The sequence below is a fragment of the Lonchura striata genome, chromosome 5, assembly GCF_046129695.1.
Source record: "Lonchura striata isolate bLonStr1 chromosome 5, bLonStr1.mat, whole genome shotgun sequence".
Taxonomy (NCBI): domain Eukaryota; kingdom Metazoa; phylum Chordata; class Aves; order Passeriformes; family Estrildidae; genus Lonchura; species Lonchura striata.
The window spans coordinates 63,817,035-63,841,163 of NC_134607.1; the positions used below are offsets into that span (position 1 = coordinate 63,817,035).

The 24,129-nt window shown below is 36.4% G+C and overlaps 1 protein-coding gene across 8 annotated transcripts in view; it reads right to left on the bottom strand.

The window, feature by feature from the left end:
- The window catches only part of PCLO (piccolo presynaptic cytomatrix protein), a 318,646-nt gene that overhangs the window by 88,563 nt on the left and 205,954 nt on the right, over positions 1-24,129 (bottom strand). For all 8 annotated transcript variants that reach the window (XM_021539594.3, XM_021539592.3, XM_021539591.3 and 5 more), the window contains exon 10: positions 23,732-23,857. In XM_021539594.3, coding sequence (XP_021395269.2) covers positions 23,732-23,857 — 126 coding nt within the window. The remainder of the gene's footprint in view (positions 1-23,731; positions 23,858-24,129) is intronic.

The following is a 24,129-nucleotide window of genomic DNA, read 5'->3' on the forward strand; positions in this document are numbered from 1 at the left end:
AGTTTGTAATTATTTCCAACTCTACTTGTGCATAAAACCTATTAGTTTTCCATTCATTTTAAATTCTCAGAAATGCTGTCCTACTGGAATTTAAAAATATATAAATATTGCAGTCTTAGATACAGCCTCTGATTTTGGTTGCACCATAGTTATACCCACAGATTGCTGGGGTTCATTTTCTGCTTCTTCATAGTTTATATTGTTTATTCTTACACATAATAAACATGTCAGTTTGAATTGCATTTTTAACTGATCTAATGCTTACAGAGGAAAATGAAATTGGACTCTATAGACTAGCAACTGCAATCAGTAAAATATGAATATTAGTGTCTTTCTATATCATGTAAGACTTAAAATCCAGGAACATTACTTTGAAATCCCAGAAAGTGCTATCAAAGTTAAATGTGCACTCAGAATAAAGAGAAACAATATAAAATTGCAGTCTGACATTCAATACTAAATTACTTTATGGACTATGCTCTCCAGTTATTTTTCTTTTATTTCTAAACCTTTTTGATGGCTCAAAATAGGTTGATGAAAGTCAATGTTTTAATGTATTTCCCCAAACTGCTGGGTATGAACAACACCAAAACTCATTATTTTCTGTTGACACCTTAACTTCTTCTTCCAATTGTCATTCACACTCAGGCTGAATATTTTCCACTTATTACAATAATTATTATATAGGCAACACTCATGATTCTTAGAAATGGATATGTTCATCGAGTAGAAATTATATAATAGATCCCCCTATGCCTTATGGGTGCTGTACTACTATAAAATGACGTTCATAAAAGTTTGGCCAGAGCAAATCAACCCTGTATGAGGTGTACTTGGCATTTTCTGGCAGCTATATACCCCATCACTGCCTTCAGATTTAGATATGTGCTGGCACATGATTCCACAGATCACCCTTCAGTCTGAACTATGCTAGAGCAACAAGTACTATGCTAAAGCAACTTGTACTTGTGTGACCTAATTTAAGTTCTGGCAACTTAAATGAAGCTTATAGTTACTGTTTATGAAAAAAAGTGTGATATAATTGATAAGTTTATAGTGCTTTCACCATTACTACAACCTCAAAGATTAGTTTACATTAGAGTTGCAGATAGATGATCAGTTATACCATGCTGAACAAAATGTTGCGGTGCATTGTAGCTATTCAGTGTTTTAGAAAAATAAGTGGGTTTTTTTGTAGCATGGTGTTTGTCACAGTATATCACACTACACAGTACTATTCTATCTGCAGCTATTAATTATTGGGCAATTAATTTGGCTAGAGATAAGAAACCCAACTGGCCCCGGGGTTGACTGACAGGAACCTCAGCCAATTATGTTCCATCCTGAACTGCAGATATCTCACTGGTCCAGGAGCTGGGCGGTGTCAAAGATCAGTGAGCCATGCAGGCAAACCCCTTTTTTGAAGAGGGGCTCAGGAATAAACTCTCTCTGCTGCCACAAAAACATCAGGTGAGTCCTTGTCTCTATCTCTGACCCACTCCCTTGCCTTCACAGTGTTCACTGAAGCTACAGAGCAGAATGTATTTACTTTGTTTTCAGTAACATCATATAAGAGATTATAATGCCTTTGCCAGAGAGATGACCTTCCTGTGAAATGCTCTAATTGACTTGAAAGTCTTAAACATTTCATTATTAGGCTGTGCTCAAAAACAACTCCTCTACTTTTGAAAGCAGTTTACTATTATTTCAGATTTTTTAAAATTATGTAATAATATGTGGTAGAATGAAAAATCTGTTAATTCCAAGTAACCTAAAGATTGACCTAAAGATAGTTAACAATGAGCCTGTAGGAATTTCTCTTTGCTGTCTCTTCCATGAATGGTAAATAGCTAAAACCATTCTTTTCCTGGGAATTTAATGCCAGATATGAATTTAGACTAGTATATCCGTGCCTGCATTATATATTTATATTTTTGTATTCCAAGTTCAGTGAGGTTTATCTCAATTTCCCTTTTTGAGGAATAATTTATTCTTCTTTACACAAATGCAGTTCTGTTAGTCTTCTTTCAATTACATCCATGAATGAAAGTGATATTTGGGTTTGAAATTTTCCTTTGCAGGGGCAAGGATCACATGCTATGAGATGCAGACAGTTCTTGAGGAAGTTACAGTGTATGTCTAAAGAATCTCTTTATTAGTTAGTTTCTGTTCTGCCTAAGAATATAAATTATGACAGCAAACATGTCAAACAAAATCTATATAAAACACTTCTATTGTCATCATGAGATCTCTCAAGATTTTTCAATGTCCTTGGGAGTCTGAGTTTGCTTGGTTTGTTCTGCCTACAGAAGAGGTGACTATGGGGAGCTCTGATCATGGTCTTCAGCTTCCTCACAGGGGGAAGTGGAGGGGCAGGTACTGATCTCTCTGGTGACCAGTGACAGGACTGAATGGCATGAAGCTCTGGCACAAGAGTTAGGGTGGATGTTAGGAAAAGGAACTGGCTTCTCATGGAAGTGGTCACAGCACCAAGATTGCCAGGAGCACTTGGATGAGGCTCTCAGGTGATGTGATGCTTTGGGCTGCCCTGTGCAGGGGCAGGCATTGGTCTTGATCTTCTGAGCCCCTTCCAGTTCAGGATATTCTATGATTGTATTCTATGAGTCTATGAATGAAATATGAGTGTGAATTTATGTATGTAAAGCTCCCAGAAGAATTTTGCTGGAAGAAAAGAGTGATTCATGGCACATAGGTTAGCATGTCATCAAGATCCTAACTCATTAAAATGCAGTTTCATAGGACACTTTGCTCAGGTAAGGAAAAGTAGCTTAAAAAAGACAAAACAGAACCATACTTTAGCAAAGCATTGACTAAATCAAAGGGCAGCCTGAAACCTTAAAAAGACTGGCAGGAAGATAAAGAACAGGGTGAAGACCCCAAGACAAGAAAAAAAGGACAAAGAGTAACTCAGCAACATTTCCCAGTGTCTCACAGGGGTATGAGGTAGAGAAATAAAAGATAACTATCAGCTTCTGAAAGTGTGCAAAGGGCACATCTCTGACAACATCATATGGTTGTCAACTTATGATCCCAGAGGGTGAGAAATAGACTCATCAGTTGGCATCCCTTGCTCTCTGGACATACCAATTTAAGATACACATCCTGGTGCTTGGGAGAGAATGGCTATATTTGAAAAGTACAACAGAGAAACAGCTAATGCCAAAGAAAAGTTGCTCTTAAATGTGGACCTCCAGCATGCTGAGTCTTTTGGGGCTTCCTGAAGAGGCTGTCCTCACTCAGATCAGAGGGTCTAACCCTTGCTTAGTGGATTCCTGGTTAGTCTCCAGCACTGTCACCACTAAGGGACTACAGAGGCCAATTCAGAAAATAATGGAATTATTAGGATAATTTAAATACTGAAAGCCTGCTAGGAATGAGCAAAGGCTGTGGTTATGCATCACATGCCAATGCTACTTAAGGTCCTCTGGAAACAAGAACAGAAAGTTTTTGTGACTCACAGTAAGCAAACACCACTGTTTAAGCAAAAAGTCAGGTCTTAATGAGAATGGCCGAAGACCTTAAAATGCCAGTCTGTCACATGGCATAGAGTGAGAGCCTTACTTGATGTGTTCTAATAGAAGTCACTCTGATGATATCATCCTCTTTATCCTGGGAGTAATTTTACAGTTCTGACATTATGTGATTATTCAAATATAAAGTAGAATTTACACACTATTATCTCATTTGTGAGAGTCATGTAACCTGAAAGCTGAGGAAAGTGAATAAAAATTTCTGGTCAGTGTTATGGAGTTCTCATCTCCTGAATGCATCTATTTTTCATATAATGCGTATAATTCTCCTTTTAAGAAAAGTTTTTTGGAAATTATGCTCTTCATAATACAAGATAAAGCAAATCCATTATATTATCGATGAATCAACTTGTGTTCTAAATCAAGTTGAACTAAATTTTTCTATCATTGGAATGACTTAATTTAAATGATCATGTTTTATGTTTCTCTTGTAAAAGCTAAATGTATGTTTGTACAAATTCCTGACACATGCATGTCCATAGCTGTCGAAAGTATGCAGAAAAGGTTTGTTTGATTATTGGCTGGTTTCAACAGACCACAACTGAAACCACAAGCGAAAATGTATAAAATTATCTTTTTTTTTTTTTTTTATTCTTCATCTAATTTTGAAGATATTTAGAACAATAAGGAAAAGAGCATGGACAGCAGTATGTGTGTCTGCAGGGAACAACTGTCATGCACACATGCATACAGCTGCTTTGGTTTTACCTTCTTTTGGGCTTAGAGTCAATGTACCAATTTTGGGCTATAAAAAGGTATGTGTCTTGCCTCAGTAGCTGTCTAGGAATTTTGAGTAGTTAATGAATTAAGAGAGGCAGGTTCCTCTTAGCATGGCTCATCTCAGCTGACACTTTTTGGAATGAGATGAATCACATCCCTCGGGTATCCTTCTTCCACTTCTGGTTAGAAAAAGAGCCCATAATACAATGTGAGGTAAGATATTTACTTTTCAGACACCTAAAAATATGTGTATTGATTCTCTCCTTTGTCATTTAAAGAGATAAACCTGTCCTAGAAAATGAAAAGGACTTTTTTTTCTCAGTTTAGCAAACTGACAGCTGTACCTTATCAGTGAGAAGAAGGAACTGAAAGATAGTGAACCCCAGGTGAAGGGAATTAATGGGGCACCATCAGAGACTGAGCTGTTCTGCTTCTGCTACAACCAGCCAGGTGAGCAGCACAAACACACCAATTAATCTCTTTGTGCCTCAGTTTCTTTATGTGTTAAAAGGCACAGTGGAAAAGATATTACTGTACATTAACTTAGAGATATCCAAGTGACAAGTGCTATTTGTAAAGCTAAGTGCATCAGAAATCTTACTAACAATAGAATTGTAGAAGGTAGTACTTGTGAAGTATTAAGGGCTGAGTATTAACTCTCCAACTTTTGTATCCCTATAACTCATTCACAAAGGAATTTAGTGATAAATGTTAGGCTTATTCAACCCTAAGAAATAGAGGTTCCATATGTGTTCGAAAAATGAGAGACACTAACAATTACCTGTTAGAACTAACTGTCGTTTTAACAGGAAGTTGAAAAATTGCAGAATTTGTTCTCAATAATTACTTATTCTTCAGAGTTTAGTGATAAATGTAGAAACAAAGCTCATTTTTAGGAACATCTGATTAGCAACATTATTGATAGTCTAATTTCGGTGTTGCATTCAGAGAAAAGAAATTCCCTCATGATGGTAAGGCTGCTCAGCTCTTTCAAGATCAGAGATCCCAAAGTAGCCTTTCCTGAAAGCTCAAACCATGTCTTGCACAATCTGAGTTAGGAACTAAGAATCAAAAAAAAAAAAAAAAAAAAAAAAAAAAAAAAAAAAAAAAAAAAAAAATCTGATTTGGTTAAATGTGGTTTGTAAGTAGATTTTATAAGTAGAATCAGAGAGCTCTAATCAATCTAGGTATGAAAACTTGTGCATGGTCATATTTAAGAGTGCAGTTCAACAGGCTGTACTGGTTTTGATGTGATAGAGTGATTTCTTCCCACCTCACTGCAGGAGAGTGAGAGAAAGGCTGTGTAGGGCAGAACTGCCTACTAGGTAAAACCACACTTATAGAATTGCAACATGGATTAGAGAAAGAAAAGTGAGCCCCTGCAATGACTGTCCTGCATCTCAGTGAGAATGGTCCATGATACGCAACTAAAATTGTCTTAAAAATAATAATATAGAATATTAAAGTTTAATTTATTAAAGTTTAATTTTTAAATTAAATAATTTAAACTAATTAATATTCTTCTCAATGCCATAGAATGCAATTCTATGGCATTACTGTCTTCTGATTTTTTAAAATTAATATCTCTTTATATAAATTTGATCTGCAGTACTTGATCAAAGAAGTAGCATTATTCTAACAAATGGGTTCATTGTAATAAATGTAGAATTCATGCATGATGAAATAGCATTGCAAATAAATGATGCAGGATTACGCCCATAGTTTTGTCATTCTCTGTAAGGTTCTTTAAAAGAAATTTGATTGTACAATTACTAAAGCTATTCTGTACATGCAAGATTGAATGGTGATTATCTGGCAGCTATATACCTAATCAACTTCTATGAATACTCACATGCCTACTGATTAGCAGCAGCTGCTATTTCTTCTCATTATCTACACTAAAACAAATGATCTCTCACCAGCCAGTCACTGTGTATTTATGTGTTTCTTATGATAACAATTAATGTACTGAATTCACTGTGTAAGCACCCGGAAGACAAGCAAAACAAACTTATGATACCACATTCCTTGACTGATAGCTACAGTTGTAGAAATGAGATTTGTGCCACTCCAGGGAAAGCAGTTTCCTCGTGGGAGAAGTCGCTGTTACCCCAAGCATGACAACACAAGAATGCCCTGCAAGGCCCTGCTTGCAGCTGATGACCACCAGAAGGAGGACGGGGCTGGTAGCTCAGGGCTCACTTTCAAGCCTCCTGAAGACACATAGGAACTTTTCTGCTGAAGCAACAGCATCAAAACTCCTAAGGAATATGACTGCCTAGGAGAGGTGGTTTATGGTTTTGAGATGGGTCAAAAAGATGAGACTTGGGCTTGGTGGAACTGTGGCAGGTACAGGTAGGAAAGGTGGTGGAAAGATGTGTCCTCAGCCTGAGTGCTCTGTGACAGGGTGCAGGTACCTGACCCATTGCTGCTCCTACTGCTCAGCAACCAGAAACTGCTGCCAAACAGGCAGCCCCTTGTCCTGTAACAACAGCAGCAATAAGCCTGTCTGCTTTGATGCTTTCACAGCTTCCACTTAGCAACTACACTCTGGCCCTAAGACAAACTCTGCCCCTACTTCTTCAAATTTGTGTGTTTTAATTACATATCAAAACCACATTTAAACTGAACTGTTACCAAATTCCCAGCATGGCATACTCACATTAATTTCACTGTGTATTGCAGCAGTGTATTCTCTTTCAGATATATGATCAAGTGAGATATCGAGCATTATTTTTTAAACTGCCAAACATAAATGTTAAACTGGCATTTCATCTGTAAACTCAAGCTTGAATGTATATTATGGGTCAATAAGGACAAAGGACCTTAATCACTTCACTGCTTAATCTTTTAAGATTCTTTCATTTCACCAAATCTGTTGAACATATCTGTATCTTTTTCCCAGGCGTCTAATACTAAAATTATTAGCGTCAAACAGTATACAAAAGTAAAACAATCATCTCTGCTTTTTTCATGTCAAACCATTAAATATTCTTTCCCAGGCAAAAGGAGGAAAAATAGCTTCTGTAATTAACAGAATAAAAATTACATATTTTTTCTTTATTTTATAGAAAATTTAAGTAAAAGTAGCCTCCGCTCAAAGCTGAGCAACTGCATATGTGATATATTTGGAATCAGTTATGCAACAATACATAAAATAAGGCAAAAATAAATGCAAGAAGTAAAAAAATGCCAACTGAAACTGCAAATCCCCCAAACACACTGAATACAATAAAAGAGTGAGTCACAAATGATATCATATCCTTTAGAGATTAAAGTCTCTGACCAATTCTTCTTTGCTGAAAAGTATCTAAGGATTGCTAAATTGCCTATGAACTTATCCCATTTCAAAGGCCTTTCTTTATCTTCACCAAAACTAATATTTACTTTCTCAAAAAGTAACAAAACAGATTCATCTAATTTTAATTTTTTAATAGATGAAAGTAAATATTATATTGAATTATTGAAAGGTAATATCATAGAATGCTTTGGGGTGGACGGGACCGCTAAGACAACCTAGTTCCCAACCTCCTGCCATGGGCAGGGACAACTTCCATTAGGCCAGGTTGCTCAAAGCCCCATGCAAACTGACCTTGGTATATATACAATAAACTTTAAAGAAAATAATAAAAGTCCAATCCCTTTTTCCCAGTTCATTCCAGTGAATGGAAGCAGTAGAAATATAATTTACTTTTTTTTTTTCCTTCTTTGTCCTTTGCTTGGAAGCCTTCAGGAACACTCCTAATTCTACTGTCTCTTTCTTCACAGGCAAGTGAAAATAACCCATAATGCATCTGGAAAATCTGAAAATGTAAACTGCAGATGGAAAATTGGTTTCATCCAGAGATGCATCTCTTCTAAGCATGTAGTTTTACAAATTGGAATTCATCAAAATGCCCATGACTTTACTTGTACCACTGAATTCAGTGACAAGCATGATGTTCAAATTTCAGTTCTAGCACTAATACTCATGTTCCAGCTAGGGATGATGCTACTGGGAGGGCAAGCTCAAACAAGCAAGAGGAGCTATTGAATCTTGCAATATATATAAACATAATACATCTATCTACACAGACATCACAGATAGATATGTTTAATTTATGGTGTCTGGTGGCTCATCTGATCAATGACATATACTCTTACATTTTCTTACCTGTTTTTCTTCATGAAGAACATGACATGCAATCAGGTTATCAGTAACAGCTTTTTCAGGAATAACAATTGTTTTCAGTATTACTCATTATGGCAGCCATTGTAATAGTCCATACTATTATAATAGTCCAACTCATTTTTGCTAACACTCTGCAAGTGCACACATGTTGATATAATATTTAGCCCCTGTAGCGGTAAACTTGCTTAAGGATGGTCTAGAATAATTTATGTGACTGACAGTATAGCTAGTTTAATTTCATCTGTAAACAGATCACAACACTTAGATAAAGTAATTTAATTTTATGTGTTGCTATATTGCTGCAATTGAGGAAGCTGTGAGATGACCCCAGTTCATAAATTTAAAGCCAGCAAATACAGAAATCTTTGTATTACCCATGGGGCTTATTAAGTCTTCACCTATAAACAATGCATATTTCACCTGAGGATATGTGATTAAGGATGCTGAATGAGAAATTCTTCGTGTGAAGCATTAGGGCGATCCCTTTTTAGATGCCTTGCAAAAGTATTCCTGTAAAACACATTCAGAATTTGGGAGCTGGAGGTTGTCCATTAGGTGGCACCAAATTTTTCCATATCTATGGAATGTGGAGGTTACAGAAGTGTTTATCTGCTGTTGCGGTCAGGAGCTGTCCTAGCCAGTCTCCATTCAGAGACAGAGCCCCTGAGGTGGCATTGCAGTCCATCCATGTGCACTACTGAAGGGTATTCATCCAGATTGAGCCCTGTGTGCTTCATGGTCATCTGCAGTAAAGCTGTTTTTATCATATCTACCAGTCTGCCTGCATCATATTCAACAAGGATGACTGCCACGCTTGAAGGTATTTTCAGTTCCTTCTTTGGATCTTCACTCCTTCCAAAACAGTGGGAAGTGTTTTTCAGCAGAAACATTCTCTACAGCTATTTAATCAGAAGGAAGCCCCTGTTTTGTAACTAATCAAGCTTCTACTGTGTGAATTGCAGAGGTATTACTATCACTGAGATAGGCTGATACTTCTAAGAATACTACAGTGATATGTGATGATGAAAGATTTATCTTTTATTTTTTAGTACTGTCTAGGATTAAAATTGTTTCTACCTCCCCATTAACACCAGTCATGAAAGTACTTTCCAAGAATTTAGATTCATTTTATTCTCTCTTTCACACACTCAAGAACTATCAGCTCTTTCTATTCAGTAACTTCAGACCAATCTGAAAAGCTAATCAGTTAATGTAATGCATAACTTTAGTTATGCTTTAGTTAGACATAAGTCAATGCTTATTTCTACTTAGCAGTTCCAAAGCTGTCTGCATGAGCAGCAAATGTATGAATTATATGGATTGATTCCACTTCACCCACACTATGACAGAACTCATTTAGCAACTGTAGAGCTCACACCATGATGAGCATTGCCTGGAATGACTCATTTCCTTTTACTGTCATCTTAAAGGTTAATTTCATGGGATGCTGTTCAGCACATTATTTACTAATTAGGAAATAATGAAACCTTCTGTTCATTGGGGTGACTGGTCAGCATCTGCAAATGGCCCTGTCATTGCACATGGGCAGGTAAATGGCACTCATCTTTCCCATGAAAATAGATTCTGTTATTGAATATATATCATGAAAATAAATTATAAACATGTCAGTTTGTTTTTCACCACACTGCTTTCCTCTATTTTCACCTTTTCTTTCCTCTAAGCAGATCGTCCTAATGACCTTTTTTCCTCCTTCCTGCTCTTTTTCACCTTTTGCCTGCCATAAAATGCAGCCTAACCTTCCAGCACAGGCCTATCCTATATTTATTGTGCATTTGTAACACAGTCTGACTGTAGTATACAAGTTCACAGGCCTGGGTTAAAGCAACTTGGGTGCTGCTGTGCAATACATCAGTTGTTAGCAGTCTTCTGGCTCTGATAAGAAGTGCTCAGAAAGAGGAATTGCCTCTGAAAGTTGAACCTTCATAGAAAAGAGCTTTTGGGCAGCACCAAAACTAATGCTGCTTCTCCAGGTATCTTTAAAGGCTGTTCCAGACATGCTTTCTCCTGATGTGAGCTGTTTTGGAATGGAAAGTTAGCCCATGATCATACAACAAGATTCCAAATATTTTCCCTGTGTCTTTGAGTTTCTTTTAGTTGTCTCTACTCTGTCCTTACTGGCCTCTTATCAACAAATTCATAAAAATGAGAGAAAAACAAATCAAACCAACAGAAAATCCTTTACTTTTCCAAAGACTAAGGAACCACTCTGGTACAAGCACTACTACAGGATGATTGTTTTTTATCATCAAATTACCTGTACAATCTTTAAGGCCTTATATACTTTTAATGATGTAATAACTAAATAACTAAATAACTTCTTGCTTATTAGCATGCCCTTTTGGTTTGGCAGGAATGAGTCTCCAGGGAAAGGTCCCTTACAGTCAAAATTTATAGGTATATGCATAATATTACATAGGCAAGTGGATCTTCAGTGGAATTCTTCTTGGCATTCAGAAGTAGACATAGAGCTGTAGCCTCATTATTCTGTATCTTTCTACAAACTTCACTAAAATTGCAAATAACTTTTTTCTTTACATCCATACTATCAGAAGCAGATACTTTTCTCCCACCTTTTCCATGTGAAGTCTTACTATTATTCAAAACATCCAATTTAAGATCTGAATGAAAGTTTAGAGTTCTTCTACACATTTTATTTTGGACTGCCAGTACTGACTTCCAAGGAGAAGAATATTTAACATGTTATAAACATAGGAATAATGTACTTACTAGACATGAAAGGTTTGTGACATATCAATATACTAATGAACAACCCCTTCTGTTAATGTAATACAACAAAAAAATAAAACATCATTTGGAATGAGGATCACAGTGTTATGACTGGAGCATTTCATGGTTCCATTGGAAATAATTCTTAAGAAAGCTACTGTTTTCATAACTACATGGTTTGGGGAATAACAGAAACAGAAATAAACGTGCAATAATGCCAGGGGAAACTGTATATGAGATCAAGAAAAAGTAACTGTGTTGCACTTCTGCATAATATTAAGACAAAAAAAGTACAGTTCCCAGAAAGTACCTAAATTACCACACTAAATAATACCTTAGGCCTTGTAATTTGGAAGATGGACTTGTTGAAAATTGGAATGCAAGATCCAAGTAAAAACAAAACGGTCCCAACCACTTGTTTTTAATGAAATTTAATGGTAAGCACCATTTCAGACCCAGCTCTCTTCAGAAGCAGAAGCATCTGAGCAACTCAACATCATCTGAGTTGTGGAAGGCCCAGAACTGAGGTTTCTTGTTCCCTTGGCAGGTACTGAACTACTGCATTTCCACATGAAAGCAGTCAGGATCAGCTACACCATATATATGATGACTTGGAAATATTCTTCATGTTTCAAATGCAGTGTGAACCACTGCACAGATATCCAGAGATTTAAGCAGAGCTCAGACCCTGGAGAACATAGCTGCTACCTGCCCATGTCTACCCGACACCAAGGTTGGCTGTCTGAAATCTCTTTGCCTTCAAATGATTTACATTTTATATTCTAGTTGGATACTGTGAAAGAAAATGTCAGTACATGCTGACCTAAAAATGCTCATTCCACCACATATCATTCATCAAGTCTGATCTCCAGTATGCAGAGGAAATAGCTAGACTATACGATTATTTTCATTTTATTGACTTGAATGAAGCTGTCTGCAAATCCTTGCATTTTCTAATCAATACCACAACCACCATATAATGAGTAAGTCAGTTTTCCAGAAGTGATAATATTTAAGTACCTAAAAAAAAAGTTTGTAAAGTTGCCTAAAACATATTAATGTAACTATAAGGTAATTTCATAAGTTTTCAAATGGACCATAAAATCTAAAGATCTTAATAGAATTCTACTTGTTCTTGTATTTAGAGAGATATCAAAGTGTTCTATGTTTATTTTGTATCTGAATGATTCTACGACAATCAGGGAGAAATAATATAGACCCCAATGAGTTTTGGTGCAAACAGTCTAGGGTCTGTACAGGAATAAAACCCACAACATATCTTCCCAATTTTCAAGCAATATTACAGGCAACAAATTATTATATTTTTAATTAGAAACAGTTCCAACAGGTCTGTTATCAGTAACTTTTACCAAGGTTTAAAGGAATCCCCAACATTTTTGATTCTTTAATGGAGTTCTTTTTTCCAAAAGGTTTTTTTTTTTGTTGGAATGTGGAGCAAACATAGGCATTTAAGACTCAATTTCTGCTTGATGAAATGTTTTCAAGCTTCAGTCATTAATAAATTAGATAATTTGCAATTCAATAACTTCAATTTCAGTTGAATTTTAAGTTGCATTTTTACAGTACAAGTACAGTTAATGTAGCTTTTTTCAGACTTTTCATACAGAAATGTGAAGTCATATTTACCTAATTTTACATGGTAATCCTCAAGCATCGGAATTATTAAGCTCAATAAAGATTAATCATTTTTAATCAATATTTTTCTCTGTTTAATGTCAAATTATACAATTTCCTGTTTATTTTTTCTCAAAGAAACCTGAATATTCCATACAAGATTTTCCCAGTCAAACTGTATGTATGATCTAATTAGGTTTTTGGAATAAAATATGCTTCAAGAAATTTGAAATAAAGTCTTTGTACAATTTTTGAGAGTGCTCATAGTGGCTTTCTTTCTTTAAGCTGACATCTAAAGCCTTTTCTGTATTATTTTACATAATATTCCTATGTTGTAATGTACTATTTGAAAAACTAATTGCAGAAAAATATTGTTTTGTTTTTTGAGTTCCTTTACCCTTTCAATTGAATAAGAAAATCAAGGTGTCAGATCAGATTAGGTCAGAGCAAAGTACAATGCAGTTCAGCATCTCCTTTGAAAACTGATACCAGATGATTCAGAAGTTGTTTATAAAATCTTGGAAATCTGAAATAATTTGATTACACAACTTTATGTTTTATTTAACTACCTCAAGAGATTGGTTGATTTAATTTAAGTGATTTAGGAAACATTTTGTTTACCTCTATTTCCATTTCCTGAGTTACCCAATACTTAGAGAAAACAGAGGCTTTATCTATGTGCCCATGTCACTTTTTAAACCACTGCAGTGAAGCTCTGTGACAAACCATTCCAAATTGGTACCCAAGCCACCTAAAATACAGATAATGTTCTCCTGTGAGAAAACCTACTTCCATCAGTTCATCTTTTTTAACATTAAATTATTAACAAGGTTTTGGAAGAATTTGCACACACCTACCTAGAAAGCACTTTGAAATAACAAGTGACTAAAGAAGTTCTGCTTGCTGCAGTACCCAGTTTCACAGGCAGAAAAATGCACTCTCTGTAATCCTGTTTGCTGCTGAGAACTGTGGTTTGCCAACAACCCACAGCCCAGCCCTGACAGTCACTGACAGGGACTCTCTGATCACCTGAATTTCAGCAGAACAAACCCTGAGTGGGGACAATTCACCTTGGACCCTGAATCTTTTCTATGTTTTACATTAATATAGCATTCCATAGAGTGGCCAGGCTGGACTAATATTCATGGAGATCCAGGTTTTAGGAATGGGATTGAAGGTTAAAATTGCTACATATAAACACAAAATGTTTTAAAATTTACTCCAGAATTTACTTTTTGGAATCCAGTGGCAGGAAAAATTGTCCTGAAGGACATAGCTTTATTTCACCTGTACTTCAAGGTGACCCTCACTTTGATTTGACTACATTTTTTTTTACTACAATCCCATCAAACTGCTAGTCTGCAAATTTGAGCCCACAGTAATCTGCACAATAGGATATGAAATTAGAGTATTTTTAGCTTCCCAGTTCACTGGTAAGTCACTATCAAACAACACAGTTCAGTGGTTATGCAAAAGGCTTTTTCACACTGTAGTTGTTTTTCTGGATTGCCCATGTATGTGAACCCAAATAGATCTTGTCCCTCAAAAACATCAGATGAAAATGTCCTGATTTGGTTTTATGAGATGTGGCCCAGCATGCCTAAGGTAAGCCTGTAGAGTCAGAATTTTTGGTTGTTAGTGAGACAGTTCACCTAAAAGAAATACCTAAGCTTCCTACATGGTGAATGGAGATGGGAGGATGCATTTGATGACTTCCACTGGTAAGATAAATTTGCCTCAGTTTAGACACTGGAGGATTTACATTTGTCTGGTTTCTTTGTAAGTCTGCTGCACAGAAGCTGGTCCTTGAAAAAAGAACCAGAGCAATACAGGCACATATCTTTGATGCTCCAGGCTGAAATTCAAGTCCCTATCACCAGTCTCAGCAAGCAGCTAGGCAAAGGGGGCAGGCACAGTGGTTTTATGTCTCTGCTTGTGATACTTGCCTGTGTGTCAGGTATAGCTTGATTTAGAGAATGTCTATTTTACAATCCCAGACAGATTGCCTGTGTTTGACTAAAGATGTAACTTTGTCCTTAAACATCTTGGAAGTAGTAACTAAACCCATTTTCTCTCCAGCATTGCCCAAACCTCTTGCCACCTCTGCTAGTGCGTATTGGGAGTACTAACACAGGAAATACACCTGCATTTTCTGAGGAAAACACATACACTTGATTTTAATACAGTATGTTAAGAATAGTGAAAGAAGGAATTAAACTCTTCTATGGAGACAAATGAGTTGTAAAAGTACTCACAGTGTCAGAATATAGCAGAAGCAGAGTAAGTATTCAAGAGTGAGACAGGAAGACAGGAGCCACCTGGATGGGTAATATCTGTCAATGTCAGAAGAAGAGCCACAAAGCACCTGTGATGTGTGTGATCCCAGAGGACAACAGAAAGTTGCATGGTGCCAGCAGGAGCCAAGAAAGTTTTGTGGGCAGCCTGATGACAATGCTGCTCTACATGATGTGCTCAGAGCTTCTCAGAGCACATTCTCTGGAAGCATAAAATATTCTTTCCAAGAAGTGGATATTCTTTCCAACAGGAACTGTTCATCAAGGTCCTAGAAAATAACTGCTGCCAAAAGCTGTGCATCTGAAAATTACTAACTACATAGCTCCACATAAGTACTTTACAGTAGCTAGTAGAAGTTTCTAATATGATCACAGTGGAGTGTTATTGAAAGCTAGTTATGACACCAATGACATTTACCAGTGATCTTCCACAATTTGTATTTAAACCATCTGACTAGTGTCTTTGTCATGACCTTTGTGATGGTCCTTGATTTCATTAGTTCCGGAATATCTAGTGACTGTATTTGCCTCTTCCCTCTGATTGAAACATCCAGGTTATTTTTCCTGTTTCCATAAATCAGACTTATCTATCTAAGACTTAAAGAGAACCCCTACCCATAGAAATCTTTTGATAAAATTATTCCTTTGTTATTAGGAATCCAAGCTCCTTGTGCAATTTGTATAATATGCATTTTCTAGCAAAATTGATTTTCATCAATAATTAATTGTTCAAGTTATTTTCAAAGTTGTTGATCATAAAGAAGGTATAAACTATAGTTGTTTATATGGTAAATAGCAAGACTAAATGCAGTGGTAGCTGGCATTATGCAAGGGGCCATATTTTTACTGGTCATAATATGTTTCCATTTAATGCTTCTTTCCCATAGCTTTACAAAATTTATAAGTACACCTTAAGTTTTGCCTTCTGCTTTAGATTAAATAAAAAAAGATCCTAAAAGCTCAGTCCTTACACTGCTCAACTACTTCTAGATGCAAATTACTCTAACATCTCTTTTAAGTGCTGATTTTTGTTGCAGAAAAAGTAAGTACACAGAGCAGAAACATTACAAACTCATATTACCTGGTTTATCTCATTGAAACTGATATTTTAAGTATACAAGTAGTTTTCTAATCAAGTAGCCTTGTAAAACCCCAGTTATATCATTCTGACACCATACGATTAAAATTTCTTAAACTATATGTTCTATATTTTCTAAAGCAGGGGAAAGTGCTATTTTCTAAGTGTGTTTCAACCACCACAAAAGAGATTTAGTAAATAAAGCTGTGCACAGTGTTAGAGTAACCAACTCTCAATAAATTTCTAAGCCAATTGCTTATACTGCAATTATTTCTACTTTCACTTCTTTCTATAAGTGCCACACAAGTACTGAAACAATTCTCATTCCTTCTGATAATTCTAATTTATTTCTCATATCTTAGCAAAGGGCCAAACAAAACTCTCAGAACAACTCAACTCCTGCCATATTAAGAATGGAATTGAGACCACTGTCAGTGGGACAGCATAGGGAATGGCACAACCAGAGTGATAAAGATTTTTGCCTTTCTTTTTTTCATTCTACAGATATTAGGTTAATTCCAACATGTTAAGCGATGCACTTTAGCATGGTGTCCTTTCTACTAACTTAATTTCCTTTAAAAAATGATTAAAAATATTTAAAGGCATTTTTTTAATATATCGAATGTTCATTGCCATACTTAAAAAGAATAATCCTATACCTTTGATTGTTACCTATGAAAAAGATGTACAAGGCAGAACAAAATACATGGATGAGAGGAGCACAACTATGTTAAGTTAAGAATTACAGCTAAAGGAGGGTATTTTTTTTTTTTTTTTTTAGATTAAGTTCTTTCTAAAGAGCATTAGGCAAAGCTTAGAACCAAACAAGGACAATGCCTGTTATTGGATTGGATAGGTTGGATATTAGGAAAAAGTTTTTTACTGAAAGAGTGATAAAATACTGAAATAGCCTGCCCAGGGAGGTGGTGGAGTCACCATCCCTGGATGTATTTAAAAAAAGACTGGATGTGGCACTTGGTGCCATGGTTTAGTGGACATGTTGGGGCATGGGTTGGATTTGATGATCTTGAAGATCTCTTCTAACCTAGTGATTCTGAGATTTATTTTGTGAACATTAAAAGCCAGTTTCTGCTGGTACAGAGAAATCTGAGCCTGTAGCCCAGGGGATATGTTAACAGCAAGCTCTCTTCTCTTCTGACCCAGCTGAATAAGCATGGACAGCAAAGTACATCACTAAGACTAACACTCAGACAACAGGGTAAAGTTAATACTTTTTTTCCTAATGCAGTAGTAGATTAAAGAAGCCAAAATGCAACATGGAAGTGCAGGATGGAAAGATAATTACTGTTCATTTAAGACTTTGTCCACAGTTTTTTTTGAGATTTTTTCCTTATTTTTAATTTCGTTTCATCATTTTCCAGCTTCATTGTGCTATCTACTTCTTGCCAGAAATGTAATTATCAGAGGGACTCAAGAAGGGATGCTGGCTCTTCACTATCTTTGCTTCATGGGGACTGTAAAATCTCTTTTCACTGTGATACCCCAATCAATGTTTCCAATTTTAGCTGTCTAAACAGCAAGCAGTGTTCACTACAGTATTTTAAAACTCAGGAAGACCTGCTGCCTGTTGCACTTCCCACCAATAAATGACCAACCAGTTACCAGTAAAGATCAGCCAGAGTTACACTTGTGCTCATCTGTAACTCAGGGATAAGAGGGAAGTGTGACAAGGGTAGAGAGAAGTATATGACCTACTGCTTGTGCTCTGGTTTTCCAGCTGTTTAGGTGCCCATGACCATTCCAGTCACACTGCATTTTCCAAGAAACATGCAAAGCACGTCTGCGATATGACCAGAGACAGCTTTGATAAGATGGACAGCATTACACCTGTACTGCCTTTGCAAAAGACCTTCTAAAACAGTCTGGCCTTGCTTTTCAGCACTGGATGCTATCCAAAGAAGCCCAAAATGATATTAAACCACTTGTAGAAAATCTGTTAATTTTTTCTTCATAACCCTTTCATGGACTGGTGAGTAATCCAGTTGCATCCCCCTGTCCTTCTGAGAGGACTTGAAAGAAATCATGTGTTTCCAATGCCAGTAAATAACAGGCTTTAAGTTCACAAGGACTTAAAAACTTGAAAAGCTATGATTAAAAATTTATTATCTGAAAACACATGAAGGGACATATTCCCAGGGCATGGCTGAAGTGAAACAGATTCTGGGAGCTACCTAGTTGTCACCTTTAACTGGAGGAGTGAGAAAGCCACCTGTATTCAAAGATGTTATTGCTCAGCATTCAGGAAAATATTTAAAGATTAAAGAATGATTCTAATATTCCAATAGCCTCTCCCCAATATTGATTATGGTCAGATTAATCTTATTTATACTAGACAACCAAAGTACAGTTAATCATCTCCCACATTGGCCATCTCATTTCTGGTTTGTTCATTAGCCTTATTTACATTCTCCTCATAGGAAGAACTGTAGATAGCATAAATACTCTTTTTCTCCATTTAATGAAGACTTCTTTGTGCATGAGGGATTGCTTAAAGACCATGAACATGTTGGCTGTCTTTCAGCTTTCACGGACAGCCTTCCCCAGATTCAAAATTGCTACCATGGGCTCTCATATTTCTTAGTCTTTCATATTTCACTCTTATTTCTGGGTGACCATCTGATTGGTATTTTGTAGTAGATTTTCACCTAACAATGCAGCTGCTCTATTATAATATCTAAGTCCTTATGCCTTTAGAATAATTAACTGCTTGTTGTAGAAATAATGAAGAGCTGTGCTAACTATCCTTGGACACATATAGAAAAGAGTCTCACTGAACCCTGACTTTTTCTTCTCTACCTTTGAAGAATCTCTCAGTATACATTATTTCATTATGAAGCCTAATGCTTGAAATGAGCTAGGTCAGAAGCCAAAGTCCACACCATGGGTGGGAGCTGTAGAGCATTCTGGTTAAGGCAGGCTTCTGACAGGGCTTCCTGGGTCTGCCTCCTTCTTCTGTGAGCTGAAGGTGGGGAGCTAGGCTGCTCTCTGATGGAGGTTATCTAAATAGCTCTTTTCTCCTTCCCCTATCATATTTTGCTTTGGGTGGAAATCACTTCCCACTGGTCAAGATGTGGCCCTCTTTTGCCAGGAATAGCATGTTGTTTGGCACACCCTGTTCATCTCCTATGTCATTTTGGTGTGGAAAGTTGCTTGGTGACAAGCAGTGAACATGTTCTCTCTACTGCCTCCAGATTTGTAAGAAAGTGTTGTTGCTGATACTGTGGCTATTGTCTGGGGATCCAAGAGGTCATAAACTGTGCCATCCAAAGGAAGGCAACTAGTCTCAATCTGAGGAATGATTCTAGTGCTTGACCCCATATTAGGGCATTAGAGTGAGTGAGCTCTGTACAAAAGTCTTCTTACAGAAGAAAATTGTGACAATTGAATGTATAAGAATATGTAAGACTTTATATATGAAGGGAAAAGAAACATGAATAAATAGGGATATGAGGAAATAGGCAGACCTCATTTGTATTTCCTGAAGGCATCTCAAAGTTCTGAGATTGCAGTTTTCTAAAGATGAAAGAGATCTCTGGCATTCCCAAAGACCCACTCATTTAAAATACTTTCCTGAGGGGAGCCAGGCATGTGGCCTAGGAAACTTTCAGCACAATTAAAGGCCATCAACGAATTTAGAAAAGCTGGCCATCTCTTTCTTAGGAGGTGAATCAAAATCTAAAAGGTTCTGAGTACATTTAAAAACTTATTCTCAATATTTAGACTTTGATGCCAGGGCATTGGATGTGCTTTTACCTACTCTTGAAGGAAGGCGGCTCTGACAGTGTTTTCATGAGCAATGTTTCCTGCATCCTGAGAAGAGCAATTGTTAATCTAGATCAAAATAAGTGCTAAAGGTTTGGACTGAGGGAATGGCACCATTAACTAATATCACATCTAAGATGGAGCTCTCCAATAGCAGTGCAGTTTCTCTGCTCTGACCTACTTAATAACTTGAACAGGTTTCATTGTCTTTCAGAATCTGTATTTCTATCAGGTAGTTTTTATTTCAGGAAGTTCTATTTCAGTATTTTTCATGATAAGGGTTTTTGTCTTCATTATATATGATTTTCCTGTTTTTAAGCTTGGAAAGATATAATTTAAATGATCCATACATATTAAAAATAGACATGCACACAGAAGGGCTCAGGACAGGTTACAGAAGTCTGACTAGTGCTGCTGAGTGAGTTATAAGCAAAGGCAGTAAGATCACCACAAGTCAAGTTCACCATAAGTTTTTCACCATGCTAGTTTATGAGAATTTCTAGAAGACTGGAAAGTCAGGGAATATCTTCATCTTAATGAACAGCAGATGACCTAATCATTGCAACCATTGCAACCATTTCAATCTGGCTGATTAAAAACTAGGAATAAAGACACCTGTTATTCATCAGTTCCCAGGCTCTCCACTCAGCCTGAAGGTGTCCAGGAAATTTGTATGAGTAGGTAACACACATAAACATTTCATTTCTGCTCTTTACTCTATGTTCTTCTGTTTCTGAAAAATGCTGGCTGAAATGCCACTCACTCGGTGGATTCACCAGGTGGAATATAACTGAAGTGTTTCTGTCAACACGAGGGGGAGCACAGACACATCTATCAAACTGACACAGTCCTTGCACTTGATGAGCTCGGTGGAATGAGTCTTCCACCTCCAGTTTTTGTTACGCCAATGAGTGATGAATCAGAGATATTTTTGACATTTGAAAGCAATTCAAGGTGAGAGAACTGAGAAGACTGGTATTTGCCAGTCAGACCTATAAATAATTTTTTCAGCACTAAGACTCCTCCAAAGCTTTTTAAATAGGCTAAAATTTTATGTTATTCCCTAAGGATAGGAATGCTATCTCTGTGTCATTTATTTATATGCAGTTATACAGAGAGCAGGTAGGAGTTTGTCTTCCTTCATAACCACAACAAATCCATCCTTGTTTCTTATTCTATTCGTAGGATTTTTAGACTTGGCCCAGTGTTTTTAGAATTAGAGGAATTAATTAAGTTGATGGGATTCTTCACTGTGATTCATGTTCTTAGAAAGGCTAATGAGTCAAGATGCTAACTTGTAATGACATTAGTATTTGTTTACTTGATGACTCTGTTTATACTCTAACTTGTAGTCACACAGCATATAATCAGGAAAAGTGACTCATGATTACTGAAAAAAAAATGCATTTACAGGTAATGACATACAAAGATTTCTTTGTTTCTCTCTGTGGTGTGAGAGACAGCAAATAACTTGAAAAAGGAAAGAAGGCCAGCTTCTATTTTCAGAGATGTTGGTAAGATTAGCAGTGTGGCTGGATTTACACAGATCAATATGAGAGTGATTGAAGATCTCAGTGGATTTTAGCTCTTCTGAGGGGTAGAGGTTAAATGGGCACCAGAAAAGAAAGAGTCATATTTCCACTAATCCAACACAACTCACAGTGAAGTAGAAAATATTCTTTGTTGATCTCTGATAGCCATCTAAAATAACATAAAAATTAAGTATAAAGGCAACACCTAAAGGTAAATGACAGTGAGAGGAAATATTTGTCTTGTATGCCATAGTCAAAGTGCATTCTGCAGGAAGCATTTTTTCTCTCTGAGAGAACATTTAATGCATCAATACTGAAACTTATTCTGAGACATTGTGTGGACAAATTCTACAGATGAAATATAGGGATTTTGATGGCGTTTATTTATGCCAACTTATCCAAGTCTAGTATACTTTTATAAAGGTAGGATCAGAAACATGAATAAACATATGATGGAAGAATGAAACAAAGGAATAAATATTGTACTGTCATATTCATTTTCCTATAAAATAGGAATATACCTTCAGGATATATTATGTGAACAGATTAAAAAGTAAATGTCTATGTCAGATTTCTCCTGTAGTTATTGTAAATCCAAGATGTTCTTGATCACAGCTGAAAGGAACCAAATATGGTGAGTAAAGAACTGCTTTAAACTTCAATTTCCAAAAAATTTCCTGGCAAAATAAACCAAAACCAAACTACAGATAATGCCAATCTGTAACTGCTCATTCTCTTTCTTAAAATGTCCAGTCTTGGGGAAAGGTTGAATAACCACATTTTCCTCTTTACTTGTTTGGTACTGAAACAAAGCATGCGTAATCCAGCACAGTTATGAAAGACCTACTTATTTGTACAGAGGGAGCCAAAACAAATACTTGCTTCAAAACACACAAAATTAAGGTCAATTCTTTCATCATTCATGCACAAAACAGAACACTATTATATCATTTGATGAGTGAGACACTAGCCATTAAAAATTAATATCAGAACTAACTGTATAGGCCAAAAATAAATATATTTCTTTTTAATTTTCTGTTTTATTTCATTGACATTTTCTGTTTAATTTCGTTGCACTTTGGGGTTTGTGTCCCTTGTTTTTTGTTTGTTTTTTTGGCAAAGAAAACACCAAGGATGTAAAAAGTTGCAGCGTGAATGCAGGTGACACTGTTTTGTAATACCCACAGAATAATTAAAGTATTCATTGTAAATGCATTCTTTAATCAATTTACTCAGTTTTTCTGCCTGCAAAGTGCTTTTGATTAAATCATAACTTTTTTTGCTTGTTTACCATTCAGAAAACATATGTGAATTCAATTCTGCCTGGAAGAACTATTCTTCCTACTTATCTTATTTTGTTATTTTTCCCTGTGTACATGCTTTATTAAAAAAAAAAAAAATAGTTTAGTGAGCTAGTAACAAATGTACTCTTTTTTTGTCTATGGACAGACTGACACTTCAGGTGCATACAGATTTATAAAAGGGAACTAGAAAATAGCTATAAAAAGAGAAAGTTATAAAAAGAAGGTGGCCTTCATTCAATCACAGAAATAAATTGTTAGACAGAATGATCACATTGCAATAATCCTAAGAAATGTATTGGTAATGAAGTCAAATTCCACCTAGCTTTGGTAGCCTAAAGGATGGTGTGAAGTTGAATGCAGTTTTCTAAAAGCCAATTAAAGGAGGAAGACACTTTCAGAGGTCTAAGTTAGATGAAATAACTGCTTTTCTGTGGATACCTCTTTCTCTGTTGCCTGTTGGGGCAGGTTGGATGGTTACCTTAAATTGGACAACTAACATTAGGTATGACTTATAGGGGACTAAGTAAAAAAGTTAGTGCTTGTAACTGGGAGACAACTGGATCTGTTTTACCTGTGAAGTAATTTCAATGGATACTTAGGTGATCAAGAAAGGTTAAAGATCTTCAAAACCCCTGTCCATGACATATGGTGATGATCTGTGACCATGCAGACAGCATGTTTACACGTATTACTGAAGACATGCCCCAATAATGATCATTATGGCAACTCTCCTTGGCCACAGAAGTCATAAAATCACTTTCCATCAGGCCTTTTCTGCTTTAAGCATCATGAAGTTGTAGCTCCCATTCCTTGCACAAAATTGCATCCATTGCGCAAGAGAAAATGTGTGTTATAAATAATTATAAACTCCCAGCAGTCCCATGGCTTCATTTTTTAATAATGCATTTATCTTACCTTCTATAAGCTTCCCCGTCTGCTCTGCATTGCCCCCAGGCAAGATCTTGGCAATGTAAGCTCCAATTTCCCCACTGCTTCCTGGAATTTCTTTCCCACCTACAACTCGAATTCCCAGTCCATTGCCTGTGATCAAAAGAAAAAGAAATCTTTGAACAGAGATGAAGCAATGAATAATTCACTGGAAAGAAAGGAAGAGAACAAGTCATCAGAGGTTACTGAAAATGTCCCAGATAACTTCTGTCTGTAGTTGGAAGATCAGGGTTAACTGCAGTCACATCTGATGCTCTTCTAAAGACTTAATTTTAGGAAGATCTTGAGCACCCACTGCATGACTGACAGAACACAAACAGCTGAGTTGCTAAAAACTGCATTGAAGCTAATCCTATCTTCTGACA